General features: G+C 35.1%; 1 protein-coding gene across 1 annotated transcript in view; it reads right to left on the reverse strand.

Moving 5' to 3' along the window:
- The window catches only part of spryd3 (SPRY domain containing 3), a 95,462-nt gene that overhangs the window by 63,431 nt on the left and 16,677 nt on the right, over positions 1–15,354 (reverse strand). The window contains 3 exon segments of the mRNA NM_001105694.1: positions 8,003–8,191; positions 11,015–11,150; positions 14,920–15,044. Coding sequence (NP_001099164.1) covers positions 8,003–8,191; positions 11,015–11,150; positions 14,920–15,044 — 450 coding nt within the window.

Below are 15,354 nucleotides of genomic sequence, written 5' to 3' on the forward strand. Positions count from 1 at the left end.
GTGGCAACAATGGTAGGCAGCATGCCACAGTATGATACTTTCTTATCTAAACAGGAGTGGCTCACTGATGGCAAACATATGTAAAGAAGAACAACTACCTTCCTTGTCAAAATCAAAGCCATTGAAATCAGATCTGCGGCCACTTCTGCAAGAGCCCATAAAAAATAAAATAAAAAAAAACTCTAGTTCTCACATTGGTGTCAATCCAAACCTATTTGAGTATCTCTCTTTAAAAGATGAACTAAAATGTTGTTATATCTTATTTCCAGTTTTAAACATTCTAGTTAACCCGTCACAACAGTTACTTGAGGCACGCAAGGATCAATAGGGTGTGGTGCCAAAGACGTCAATGACAAGCTGTCATGCCAGGTTTAAATAAGCAAATACGTTCATGTCTTCTTTTGTATTCTAAAGTAATTAAATGATCTCAAGAGATTTCATTGTTGGGGGAGTGAGGATTATTCCTTTACCCCATTTAAGGTTCATCCATCTAATAAATTCATTGCATTGTTACTGAGTGACATCACATAAAAGTTGCGTAAACCTCCTCTGGCCTTGTTTGATAAACAGACAAAGATTTCTGCAAGATAATGATGTTGATATCTATATTGATACTGTAATACAGTTGTTTTTCCAAAAGCAACTAGATGTTTCTAGTTTGTTCGTTTCTGGAAGATAGAGGTTTCTAATTCGTTTAACCGCAAAATGTAAATCTTCTTTCCTACTAGAAACTATTGCAAATGAACCAAGAGCTACTCCATAATAAAGGGAATGACTGGTAGAGTTGTGAAAGCCGCAGACAGTATGCTGGATCTGCCGGAGACAGGCCATAAAATGCTCTCTTGGGAGAGATTGCAAAAGAATACTTTAAGACTTGGTTTACATAAGATCATGCCCGTGAACACTGGGAGATAAGTATCTTCAAATGCCTGATGAACCTTAGGGGCTGTACAAATGAGGTAGTTTTTAGGCAAAAATGAAAAAACGTATGCATTTTGTCTGTTCGTTTACATGAACGCTGTGTTTTTGGAACATAGATTTAATAACTGGCTTTATGGAATAAAATCAATGTTATAAATATTTTGTGCGTGAATAAAATTCACGCATCTGTTATTATAAAAAAGAAAAGGTAAACGGAGCGTACTTGTAATCTAACGAGGGTACAATTCCAAAATCTGCGATTAGAACAGACACAGATAAGACATTTTCTTTGTCTGTTTGTATACGACTGATGAATTTTCGATGGGCGTACTATACAAACACGAAATATAGTTATTTAGTTATAGTATATGAAGATCTGATTACTAGTAAGAATCAAAAAGCGTCACTCCATTGTTAAAATTACGTCACTGCTGTCACAGGCATCAATAAACAAGCAAGGGCCATCAATAACAACGGTGCGCTTGCTTGGCACTCAAGCTCCCACACACCGTCTCAGGTAAGATAATTGTTATTCCCTCTTTGAGAAATGTCCGTTATGAGCTGTAATAAAGGTTGAAACTTAATGAGGTCCATTTTCGCTGTGTTTCTTGGACATTTTACAGAATAAAAATTGGGAACGGACTGAGGATAGTGAGCATAATGTAAGTCAACGTTACAGGCAGTGAGAGCAGAATTTCTCAGTGAATCACTTAGCAGCCACATTTTAATAAAACTATAGTTTTCATATCAAAACTTGATACCAAACTCTTTTTTTTATCGTTATTGACAATGGTGTTCGGTCAATAAATATCGATACGGATTTTATCACCCAGCCCTATGAGTGCTTTGCACAAAATCCATCTATTCACAAGATCCCCAACTCTGAAAGAAACATACTCCACGGTGACTAACATGGAAAAATCAACCACAGGGCATCTGCACTTGGATCCATCTGCCCAACCTTTTGGGTTCATGTCAAAACATGCCCTTATCAGGAGAGTCTGTAAGTCTTGGGACACCCTCTCGCCAAGCCAAAAGGACTCACAGAGAAAGCACGCAGCTGAGAAAACCTTCGAACCACAATTTAGAAAGGCAAAAAGATTTTCTGGCAGCCAATAAGTTCTCTAATTGAGTTTTTACAAGCTGGCCTAGTGCCAGTTATAGCCTGTGCTGCCCGTTTCGTGCCATCAGCCCAGTAAAGCATAACGACAGTACAGCACTTTATGCCGTATGCATTCGTGACCTCAGATTAGCATTAATAGGCCAAGGAAGGTCCATGGTATCAGATGGGAAGGTGAGCATGATGGGCGCACATTTTTTTCCCAGAAGAACATCTGCACCCTGCACTCTTTGTACCGAAGTCTCATTCTATTGGGAGGTCTCTGCATCACAACCGAGCCAAACACAAGAGCGCTTGTTCCTTTTAACTTTATCTAAACACTACTTTGAGGAATTATGGGCGAAAAAATGTTGCCTCCAGCAAGCAATTCCCTCCACTCAGTCACAACGGCACACACGCTCAGCCTCGGCAGACTCCTTCATCACTGCGTTCCTCCAGGTGTTTTGTTATTTCTTTGATTGAAGATGATGTCAACTTGCTCAATGACTGATAGGAAGTAATGTAATGTGTGGTTTTTAGAGTCACATAATTTCAATCATAATTTGTTGGTGCTAACCTTTATTATATGATGATTCAAAAATTGATTGATTTCGAGCAGGCAGAGCATCAAAGTAACACTTAGACGCTGAGAAAACAGACCCTAATATTTTTAATAATTTGTATTTCAAATAAATGCTGTTCTCTTGAACTTCATATTAATCACAGTTTGCATAAAAATATTGAGAATACCAAATATTTGGTAACAGCAATATTATAAAGAAATGTTTCTTGAGAACCAAATCAGCATATTAGAATAATTGCTGTACTTTAGTGTCAGTGAAAGACTATTCAGCAAACTCACGTGTCATTGAATAGTGCACAGTTGTCTGCTTTTTAAGTAGTTAGAGTGTTTTAATTACCCACCCTAGCTTCATTTGAATAGTATTCTACCAGGACAGCGCATATGAGATAAATGACATCAGTACGTAACAAGATGTACTATAAGTACTATTATTGTAGATGATGATCTATTAATAAACCGATCCCGAATTGTACACGTCTGCATTGCGGTGCATCGAAGAAACAATTAATTTTGACCTCTTATATATTTATGTATGAAAAGATTAATAGGCAGTAGAAGACAAATGATTCCTCCTTTTAACTTTTCTTTTTCAAATCAAAAAGATTGTTTTCAAATACTACCCGAGTGATATTCAGGGCTTGACATTAACAACCGCCAACCCAACAAATGTGGGTAATTTTCTGCAGAGGTGGGTTAGACAGTCACTCCCACTACCAAGTTTTCTTAAAAAGCAGAGTTCAACAATAAGGATTGCCCAATGAGGGGTCAGCGCAGGAGATCCCGATGATAGCTGTGTTTGAGTAAGCAAAAGAAAGCAGGTGAATATCGAAAGGGAGTATGATCATGCAAATGGTGACACAGGCTATCCTGATGCACCAATGAGGGCTTCAGTTTCAAGGCTGATTTCAGGTAATGTGCACGAGTGTTTAAAAGTTTTTAAAAAATGGTTCCTTGCGCGAAAGTGGGCCCTGGAAACGTAACTGGTGTTACTGGTGTAACTCGTGCGAATTTCTTTTAAATAGACTGGACAAAAAGCAACACTTGTGGACCCATGATCTCAAGAGCTCGAGATTTTTTAAAGGTTTTTTTGCAAGTGCTTTCCCTTCAAACTTTCACATGATCATCCTTTTATTATAGCACACGGTACACTTTTTCACCTGCTTTCTTTTGCTTAAAGTTATTTAGGGCTAAGATGTTTAGTAGTTTTTTTGGTAACTTTATTTTGATGGTCCATTTAAGTATTAGTAGACTGTCTGCTTTATATCTGTTGACACTGCTCCTTCAACAGATATTTCACTGACTATAAGAAACTTTGCAAGTATGTCAACTTACACTTACCCCAACCTAATAGTCTATTTATAATCTAATAAGAATTAGTTGTAATGCAACTTAAAATCAACAAATGGACCATCAAAATAAAGTTTGACCGTTTTTTGGTGTGGTCAGAGAAAAATTTGGTAAATCCTTAGCGTTGAGCCCTGAAAAGTCATATTAAATAAAAACTAAATAAAAACTCAATGAGCAAGAGCATACACAACACAAGTCAAATTTTATGCATATAAAATATGTTTTCCAAATAACAAAATTGGGCTTGTGAAAATGGCGAACGGCTAGTAAAGTTAGAAAACTATCAGCCACAGTGACTGTGAAAAAAAGTAAAAAAAATTTAATAAAGAAAAAGTTTGGTCAAGCCCTGGTGATATTTTAATGTACTAGTTTAAAAGTTTCAGTTAACTAATTTATTTTATATTTGCCATGATGACATTAGAATAGATAATATTTTGTTAGTTATTCTGCAGGATAATAGTATTCAACAAAGTAGAATTCAAAGGCTTAATTATTTTAATTAGCTAACTAGGCACATTAGATTTATAAGGCAAGTCATTGGAGAACAGTTCTTATAGTTTGTTCTACTTCTTAAGAGAACCAATAATATTGGCACTAAAAATGTAAAAACTGCCTTTATTCCAGCCAAAATTAAATAAATAATACTTTCTTGAGAGGAAAAATATAACTAAAATACTGTGTGAATTTCCCTGCTTTGTTAAACAGCACTTAAGGAATACAGAATTGAGATTTCACAGGAGGGCTAATAATAATGTCTTCCACTTTATATTGCAAGAATACTACTATTACTTTATATTGAACCAGATAGAGGCTTCATAATGCTTCAACACTTCATAATGACCATACCCCCCTTTAAACTTCTTATGAGAATCTGACCAAAAATACCGGGAAATGGTTTTACAAGTTAAAACAAATGTGTGTGGTAATCAGAATTCTATGACAATGACGATGTTTCTCTTTTACTAGGAAAACAGGTCATGGTGTTCTGGTTGAATGCATCGCCATGTAAATATGTGGTTATGTGCGATACCATGCAATTGGCAGCAAGATAGAAGCTATTTTGGGAGAATTAATAGGAACGCTGAATATAGTGCAATACTTTGGTATTCGCCACAATAACTGTGGATGTCAAGTTTATCACAAGGAAAGTACCAAAGTTTATATTGTCACATGTTCCATGATGCTGTACATAAAAATATATAGAAACAAGCTTAAAAAAAATTCATCTTTCACATCCAAAGAACGCTACAGGATTAGTTAGTTACACCACAAAGATTAATATCTAAAGCTTCATGTCTGTTAAAACCCTTAACCCCTAAATATGGCAACATCTACAGCGCTTCTTTCATGAGCAAGCACATTTCATTCCAGTTATATTTAAGACTTTTTAATACCACATAGAATAAAATTTAAGACTAATTTTACAGTCCAGAATTTGCAACAAAAAGAGCATGCAACACTACTAATGACAATCATTGACACTGTTAATTATACATATAGACCATTTCGATTTGGCAATGTTGCTGGCCCATGAACATTTCCTGCTTGAAGCCAAACTATTTCTGAACTGTAGTAAGAGGCTATTTAATCATATCTTAAAACAGCTGCCATAACATTATTGATCAATATGTGGAGCTTTTTGGATTCTTGGAAGCTATGGAAGTTCAAAATGTCATACAGAAAATACTTTGTTATTAGTCACATCCCTCAAAATGCTCTATAAAGTGTGAAAAAACTCAAAACATTTTTATTAATAATGATATTTTTAATAATAACATAAGAATAATGTTAAATCAGTGCCCCCAAACTGCATTTACAACACTAACAAAACACAATATTCTAATGTCAATAACTTATGCCTGATATGATGACCTGCACAGCCAATTACAGTCATTTCTGTTGCACTGGTAAATACTGTGGCAAATCAGTGCCGAAATTCTGTTTTGAGTCAAGTCTAATATAGTAAAAGAATCAGTTGATTAACTTGAGTTTGATAAATGGCATCTAAAACGAAATTCTCTGTGTTTGGGAAAGAAAACGTTAGTTAACTAGTGCTGTTCCCCTTAAGCTGAAAATGAGGTCTGATATCCCTTTCTATTTCCACTATACATTCAAAACGGACCTTCCGGTCACTCAGAAGGCAGAGAAATTACTAATTTGTCACATTCTTTTCGCTATTAAGATATACAGCCAGGTACAAAAGGTTCCTGTGTGACTCAAGCGATACTTCCGAGTTTCTTCCCACCGCAGCCTCAAATTCACTTTTAAAATGGCAGCCACGTGAAATCAATCTATGACACTAATATGCAGCTGTGAGTGTCTGCGGGCATCGCTATGACAAAAGCGCACAAAAAAGACCGGTCAGGCTTAACATGCGAAAAATCATCAGATTCTGGTCTTTGGCTGGTCGATCGGTGCATGTCTAGTTCATCATTTGTTAATGTATGGGTTGATGCAGCTGTTATAAGCTACTATGGAGCAAAATAACCACCACAAACTCTGTTTGCGTCAGTGAAATCCCAGTGAACGTCAATTACGTAAACACAATGGGTTCCACCAAAGACTATAAATGGACTTTGCTTCCAACTATGTTGTTCTGCATGATGATTAACGATGAGATTTAAGCAGATTTCTAAACGGAAACAAAATTTTCTTCACGGGGTTGGTTCGACTGCATTTTAAGACTCTGAAATGCATTTAAAGGGTTTATTTTTAAAGCTTGGTTGTGTTTACAAGATGCAAATGTGCTCATGCTCCATTTGTAGGAAATCACATAATTTTGTCATATATCTTACTCTGATTATATACAGCTACTCAGCTAACATGAAAACAACCGTCATATTTTCTAGATCCTCTGAAAGGCTCGCCCTCAAGAGGCTGTGATTGTTCAGATTTGCACTGTGTAAACACAGTCACTTAAAGTAGCTGTTAACTGTATCAGTTTGTGCCTGAATCAGACAGAAAATGACACAGGCAAACCGTATGCCTGCTTTATAAAATAAAATCTGACAAGTGTATTTCACATATATTCGAAATAAGCATGTGTAAGTAATATGAAACATTCGCTTATCTTTGAAAGTTTCTAATTCGAGATGTAGAACACATGGAGAGCGTACGCATAGAGAGACACTGCACGTGCTGGTGAAGAGAGTGTGTGTTTACAGCGGTTTGACTGATAAATATGAATTTGTAGCTAAATTGTTAGCTGTGCCAAACAGCAATTTCTGTTGTTTACGTCCTCACTACAACATACCGTTAACGCTAGAAACGGCATGTAATAGATCAATTTTACCAAATAAAAATTCTTACAGGTTGTGGCTCACAATCCACAGCTTCTGCTACAGCTTTAGCTGAATCCAACACTGAACTGAGAGAGATTCTGGAAGCTGTCCTTTGTCAAATGCTAGCTATATATATATATATATATATATATATATATATATATATATATATATATATATATATATATATTTTTTTTTTTTTTTTTTTTTTTTTTTTTTTAATTCTCAGGAACATCATTCAAATAAAACCCAAATACATAAACAGAACAATCTCTGTTGAAAAACACAGTAAATGCATGTAACCTAAAGGGTTTGTGATCTCACTAGCCCGGCTATATTTGTTTGTAGCCCCCAAAGTTCGTTTGATGTAGGCTTTGCTAAACTAACTCTGTAAAAGCCAATATGTCCCTTTGCATTGAACTTTGAGGGTATTACATTTAGAGATGTTGTTTATGTTCACACAGCTACATTACACATCAACTAAAGTTTTAAATATAATATCGTGGTGGACCAGCCCTTTAAGATGAATTAAGGCCTTATTTGATACTATGCATTTAAGACTTTTTAAGGATCCATGGACACCCTGTTATTCCTAAATATGAAAGACTTCCCATTAACCCAGTATCAAATATGGCTTACATTACAGCATTTCACCATTCTGCATTCAACTCATCAGATTTTCCAAGAAACAGCAGAGTGAAAAATGATTATGAAACGCATTGGCTTCACATTTGATCTGGTCTTTGATGCTTGCCCCCCTCCCCGACTCACCGTGCCGCTGACTCTGACGTCATACAGGCGTGCCCATTCGTCCTCATGACTGTCCACCATCATGACACTGTCCTCCTCCTCTGAACCCCATTCTGCCTGCAGGTCCAACCGTACCTCCTCGCCGAGGGAGTGCATGCCAATGGCAGGGAAAAGCCCATCTGGAGCCACGGGCACCACCACTGACCCCACCTTCCATTCACACACACACACACACACATAAAGAGAGCTCTGTTAAAGCATTCCATAAAGCTAACCGCTATTTTACAGCACATTATAACTGAAAATAAAGACTGCTCTTTGAAATGGTGTCTGCATCACTTCTGACCCTACTATCTGGCCTGCAGGAAAACCAGTCATCAGAAAACAACCCTCAATTTGAAGACTAGACTATTGTGTGTGTGTTCAAAGACTTCACAGCAACAGATTCTTGTAAGCACGGTAATAGAGCAATAAACAAAACCATTACATATCAAAGGAGCATAGAAATCATAGTCTGATGCAGATGTTGTGTGATCGGTTAAAGAATGCTTAAATCTATAGCATGCAATTATTGTAACAAAGCGTCGTCAAAGTTAACACACAGCAATAACTTCAATAGATTTACCATTGTTAGAACATTTACTCAGTTGGACATTATAAATAGATTGATTGACTAAGTATTTTAAATAGGCACACGTAGAAGTCTTAAAGGTCCCGTGAAGTGCTTTGAAATAGGGTTGTACCGGTGTGAATTTTTTACGGTATGATAATCGTCTAAAACAATACCACGGTTTGACGATTTCGCGGTATACGGTATGTTACAAATGTTACAAAATAATAGAACAGTGAAGCAAATTTGACTTTTTCCCCAAATAATATATTTTCAGTTACTATAAACAACACCACTTACAATGAACAAATAAAAAAATAAGAAAATAATAAATAATGTGTCAAAGTCCAAATAAAGTCCAAATAAACATGGTGCAAATCCTCAGTAAAAAAATAGATATAAATATTTACTATACTATAAATAGTTACATAACGAAACTAGATTCAATATGGAACATCCTTAGGTTTTATGTGCCAGCATGGATATGGTTGTCTGTGGATATGGATTTGGATATGGTTGTCTGCAATGCAGACAAACAGCTGCACCTTCATTTGAGTCTTTTGAAAACAGCAAGAGCAGCAGTTCGTCTTTGCTGTGTCACTGTTTTGTCATGTTTCTGTGCTGCTGTGCATGCAAAAGTACTTAGTATGAGAATTATTTCATGCAAAACTTTTTTTTTGCGTTTTATTTAGCCACGCATAAATGTATGCCTATCTCTCATTCCGTGTTGTTCAAAAAGCTCATTGTTGGTCCACAAACAAAAGCGAAACCTATGCTTATTGGTTGTGATATAGCGAGTTTGAACCAATCTGGGCATGGAGGAGGGACAATGCATCAATGTATCATGTCTGGTTTGTCCGGAGACACAGTGACGAGCGTTTCTTTGTCAAATCAGCGTTGTCAAATTTTGATGACGTAACCGCACTGATTCCAGAGCCTCTAAAAGTCTGCGAATGTTATGTGATACAGCACTGAGATTCTCTTCTTTATGCCAATCTTTGAATTGTATGAATCGGATCAGCGGATCAAAAGTTATTAAACAATTAAGAGCAATACTTATTTTTAGCCGCGGGCGGCTGTCTCAGTCTTTAAAGGTTAAAACCGTTGATATGCAATTGTTCATGGTATGATAATCGTGCACGTTTAAATCGTGGTAGACCGTCATACCGGTATATTGTTACAACCCTACTTTGAAATATGCATTTTTATTCGATGTTTGGCATAATCTCAACCGAAACACAAGGAAAGGGTGGCTACAAAGTGTAGCTCCTCACATTTTTAAAAAAAATCAGCTAATAACATTTTGTTTGGTCACCGCTCAACCAGTGAGAGTGATTGAGCTCAAGTGCATTAAATAAAAAGCAAATGAGAAGCATCTTAAAGGGGAAGGGGCATGTCAGATACTAGAGAGTATTTGATTGGTTATGATGTGATGAAAAACTGTAGTTTGAGGTGACATGAATAAAACCATTGATCCATTTGGACGAAAGTAACAAACTACAACAAGGCTTTTCAATTGGCGGCCTGCGGGCTGAGGTAATTTGTTGTAGCCCTCCAAATAGTGTGACCAAGACATCAAAAATAAATTTAGTTCAGTCAAAAAAACTGCTGCTATAGTAATGAAGCGACACGTGTCTGTTTAGAGCACGAGCTGCAATTAAAGGGCTGCGCAGAGCGCGAGTCACCTGTAATGAGCGAGTGGAGCGAGCAGCCGAAAACATTTGGATATGTTTGTAGAAAAGGTTTTTTGCACAATGCACTGATATCGTTAACAGGGATGCAATAATTAGCCAATTTCACTATTAATAGTGAAATAATATTAATAATATTAATAAAATCCTTGGATTTTATTAGAATGTATGATTGTTTGATAATCATTTTATTTATCACCACACTTCAAAGACAAGATTTTGAGTCAGTTATTATATAAAAAAATCATTTAGTTAAGAGGATTCAATGACCTTTAAATGACATTAGTAGAGCATTTGTCTCTGCAGTAAAAAAAAAATAATATTAACTTTGGTCTGTGATGCATATACTATGATGCAGTAGATTCATCGCAAAAGCTGCTGCCAATTCCTGATTTGATTCCATCTGTGTTATGTCTGAGAGTAAACTGATGCCTTATTCCAGAGGTGGCCAAACTCAGTCCTGGGGGGCCTTTGTCCTGCAGTTCCAACCCCAATCAGAAACACCTAGATAATCAAGCTCTTACTAAGCTTTCTAGAAACATTCATGCAGGTGTGTTGAGGCAAGTTGGAGCTAAAATATGCAGGACACCTCTTTTTGGACACCACTGCCTCATTTCATTTATGCTGTACGCATCAAGCGAAGAATCTGCTATGCTAGAGTCACATACAGTGTAGAGAATATGTGAAGGTATTTACGAAAAATGGTGATGTGCCAAAGATGTTGAGACTCACCTCCTTTCCATTCTTTGTAAAAAACACAGTGACGAGTCCAGCATCAAAACTGTCTGCATAGATACCGCAGCCAATTCGGTCACCACGGTTACACTTAGGACCGAACTGCTGACCAACAGGGTTGCCGTTATACAGCCTGTAAAAAAGAGAGATTACAGCCATGTGTGACTAATACCTGGAAAAGTTCTTGGAAGGAAGACATGACCCTTATTCCTGATATCAACATTTTCAAAAGGCGTTTAAAAAAACAATTTTCTATTAAACAGGGTTCCCACTCATTCATGGACACCAAATTCAATGACTTTCAAGGACTTTTTAAATCATTAAATATTTTCAATCAAGCACCTTAATTCAAACTCCCAAGCATATACAATCTCCGGCCACTTTTTAGGTACACCTTACTAGTACAGTACTAGTACTAGTTGCTGCCATGTGATTGGCTGATTAAAAATTTGCATTAACGAGCAGTTAGACAGGTGTACCTAATAAAGTGGCTGGCGAGTGTGTAATGCCATTAAAGTCCTTCCTATACTTAAAATTTCACTTACACTTAATATTTACATTAAAATGTCATAATAATGATGATGTTTTGAATGTCTAATTTTCACAAATGTAGACATGTCATGTTCAAATACAATTAGTTGAATTCACTACTGGTAGTTATTAAATGTGGTTTCTGAAATATTGATAAGATGCATTGTTCGTCGTAGTTCTTGTATAAGAATTAAATGTTAGATTTTTAAATTAAGAATTTTTGGTAACACTTTATAATAACTACTCACTATGAATCATTTATTAAGCAAATAGTTCATTAATGATCTATTAAGCATTAAATCAACATTAACAGACGTTAGTAAGCAGTTTATAAACACAGATACAAATGCTGTATTCTTGACTTAACCACACATGTATAATGTTCTTAATGATCCTGTTTTCATACTTTATTATGGTTCATTTTTCATTACTAAATTAAGTATCACATTATTTACAAATCAGTTATTTTAAAAATTGTTGGTGTTTTTAAAGATCATTCAAAATGTGTAAGTAAATGATTAATAAACTGTTCAAATTTAAATTTATGTGATTATTCAGCCATTTTAAATCATAAATAGTCCTAATTTTTTTACAAAAATGGAAGAAGTTGACTTAAAGCATTTATTAGCATACAAAGTAGCTATTAATATATGCCTGAATAATTAGATATATAAATGTTATTTTGAAAAGTTTGTTAATCCTATACTTATGCATTCTGAATGATATCATAAAACCACCAACTATTTATAAATCCCTTGTTTGGAAATAATGTGATACTTAATTTAGTAATGAAAAAGTAATCATTAACAAAGTATGAAAACACAAATAATAAATACATTACACATGTGCTAAGAAGTCTAGAACAAAGCATTTGTTGATGTATTTACAACCTTATTAACATCTATTAATGCAGAGTTAATGCTTAACTCATAATCAACTATTTGCTAATGCTTAATAAATGATCCATAGTGTGTAGTTATTATAAAAGTGTTACCAAATGTTTTTGCTTTTTCATTCAGTTTTTAAAAGCAGTACAGTACAATTGCTGAAATAACACCATAAACTTTATATTAAAGCGCCTATGTTTGTTTTTAAGTACTCATATGTCAAGTTCATATGTCTGACATTCAAGTACTTTGAAGCTCTTTTAAGAAGTGTGGGAACCCTGATTAAATAAAAAAGTAAACATTTAAGGGTTGTTGTTTGAGCCATGTATAGGGACAGTTCACAGAACAATAAAACTCTCACCATTTACTCAGACTTGGATTCAAAACTTTTAAGAATTTCTTTCTTCTGTTGAACAAAAGCGATGATATTCTGAAGAATTCTTGACAGAATCAGCTATTGGCATCGATAGTAGGACCAAAAAATATTACTGAAGTGAATGTTCAACATTCTTCACTGTATATGACTTTCAGAGATGGAAAAAGTACACGAATCTTTTACTCAAGTAGAAGTACAGATACTCGCATTTAAAACTATGCTGGTAAAAGTTGAATTACTGACTACACTTTTGCGAATAAAGAAGTACGGCCTAAAATACAAACTAGTTTCACAGTGACAACTACTTCACAAAAAATGTATACATCTATAGACCATTTCAATGCGGCTATGTCATTGGCCCTTGAACATTTCCTGCATGTTATCATATAATTTCATAACTGTATGGGCAATTCAATCATATCTTCACGTTAAAAATACAGCTATCAAAATATTATTTATCAATATGTGGACCTCTTTGGATTCTCGGAAGCCATGGGAATTAAACATGTAAAATAGAAATATTTTGGACCGTTGTTATTGTTTACATCCCTCAAAATGGTCAATACAAAATAACTTGTGTTTCATCACCTTAACACAAAACCTAACTTTGTTGTCACAAATAATGTCTTTTAATTCGCTTAAGTCCAGTGGTTGTCATCCTTTAACCACTTGTAAGCTGCTTGCTTTTCTGCCTGTTCCATTGCTACGTTCTTTAGATGTTTGCTCGCACTTTTTTGCAGTCTAAAGCACGTCAAATAAACAAAATGCCCAATTTGTGCCACATGATGTCTAATCGCATTTTTGCATTGACTTCACATGTAAATAACTTGTGCTTCATTCGCATCTGCTAACTGCACAGGCACCCCATGTAAAACACTCGCACACCATGTAATGTAATGATTGTGAGGGCACAGGCGAGACGTCATTTTTCAAGAGACACTCAAATGCATCAGGTGTGCTGCGAATGCAACATCTATAAGTCATGTAAAACATTTAATTGCAAACTGAAATCAATATAATTTGATTATGGTTTTGAATGTTATTCTTTATTAGATATACAGTTGAAGTCAGAATTATTAGCCCCCTTTACGTTTTTTTCTTCTTTTTTAAATATTTTTCAAATGATGTTTAACAGAGCAAGGAAATTTTCACAGTATGTCTGATAATATTTTTTCTTCTGGAGAAAGACTTATTTGTTTTATTTAGGCTAGAATAAAAGCAGTTTTGAATTTTTTAAACACCATTTTAGGGACTAAATTATTAGCCCCTTCAACCTATTTGTTTTCTTGGTAGTCTACAGAACAAACCATCATTATACAATAACTTGCCTAATTACCCTAACCTGCCTAGTTCACCTAATTAACCTAGTTAAGCCTTTAAATGTCACTTTAGGCTGTATGGAAGGGTTTTAAAAAATATGTAGTAAAATATTATTTACATTCATCATGGCAAAGATAAAATAAATCAGTTATTAGAAATAAGTAATTAAAACTATTATGTTTAGAAATGTGTTAAATAAATCTGCTCAGACTTCAACTGTACATTTTTTATGATTATTTTATTTTATTAAGAATTTTGCAGGATCTAATATATATATATATATATATATTTCGTGATCGCTGAATACAACGCAAAATAAAAAAAAACAAAAAAAAAACAAATATATATATATATATATATATATATATATATATATATATATATATATATATATATATATATATATATTTGTTTTTTTTTTTTTTTTTTTTTTGCGTTGTATTCAGCGATCACGAAATCGCCAAAAACTAGGGGGTCTGCTTTTCTACCTGTGATCCGATTAACTAAAACGCATCTTATTACCTGGTATAAACATGTTTACATTGCCAATTCCCAGAAAAATAAAAAGTGGAGTAAAGTACTGACACCAGAAAAATCTACTTAAGTACAGTAACAAAGCATTTGCACTTCATTTCATTCCATCTCTGATTGCTTTGTGTTCAAAAGAGGAAAGAAGCACAAAGAGGTTTGGAACAAGTGGAGGATGAGTATATGGTTATAGTCGTTTCATTTTTGAGTGAACTACAACTTTAAAGAGACATAAAAAATACTTCTCCATGTGAACTTACTTCCCATCATCAGCATGGTAAGCAATTGATTGCGGAAGCCAGCCGGGCTGATAGTCAAGTTTGTAATACTGAGGAACCAGACCAACAGCAATCGTCCCTCTCACTCCGGTATCCATTATGGTCACCTTGAAGCACCATAAACCATTCGAAAAAAAACAAAACACATGGGCATTAGTATAAGAGCAGCACAAGCTGAGCCATTTATATGACAGTTTGTTTTGAAATGACTAAAGGGCAAAAGATGGCTTTCAGAGAGTTCTAAGCAAATGCCAACGGTAATGTGCGTCACAATCGGCACTGATTCCAAAATAACAGACGCTGTAGAAATCAACAGTTAACAAAGAGCGTTCGGCTGAGTCACAGGATGGAAATGTCAGGTAACCTGCTATTAAGAATTTTAACGTCTTAGCTACTACTTTTCTCCCGCTTTATATG

Source organism: Danio rerio, chromosome 23 (assembly GCF_052040795.2).
Source record: "Danio rerio strain M-AB ecotype USA chromosome 23, GRCz13ab, whole genome shotgun sequence".
NCBI lineage: Eukaryota > Metazoa > Chordata > Actinopteri > Cypriniformes > Danionidae > Danio > Danio rerio.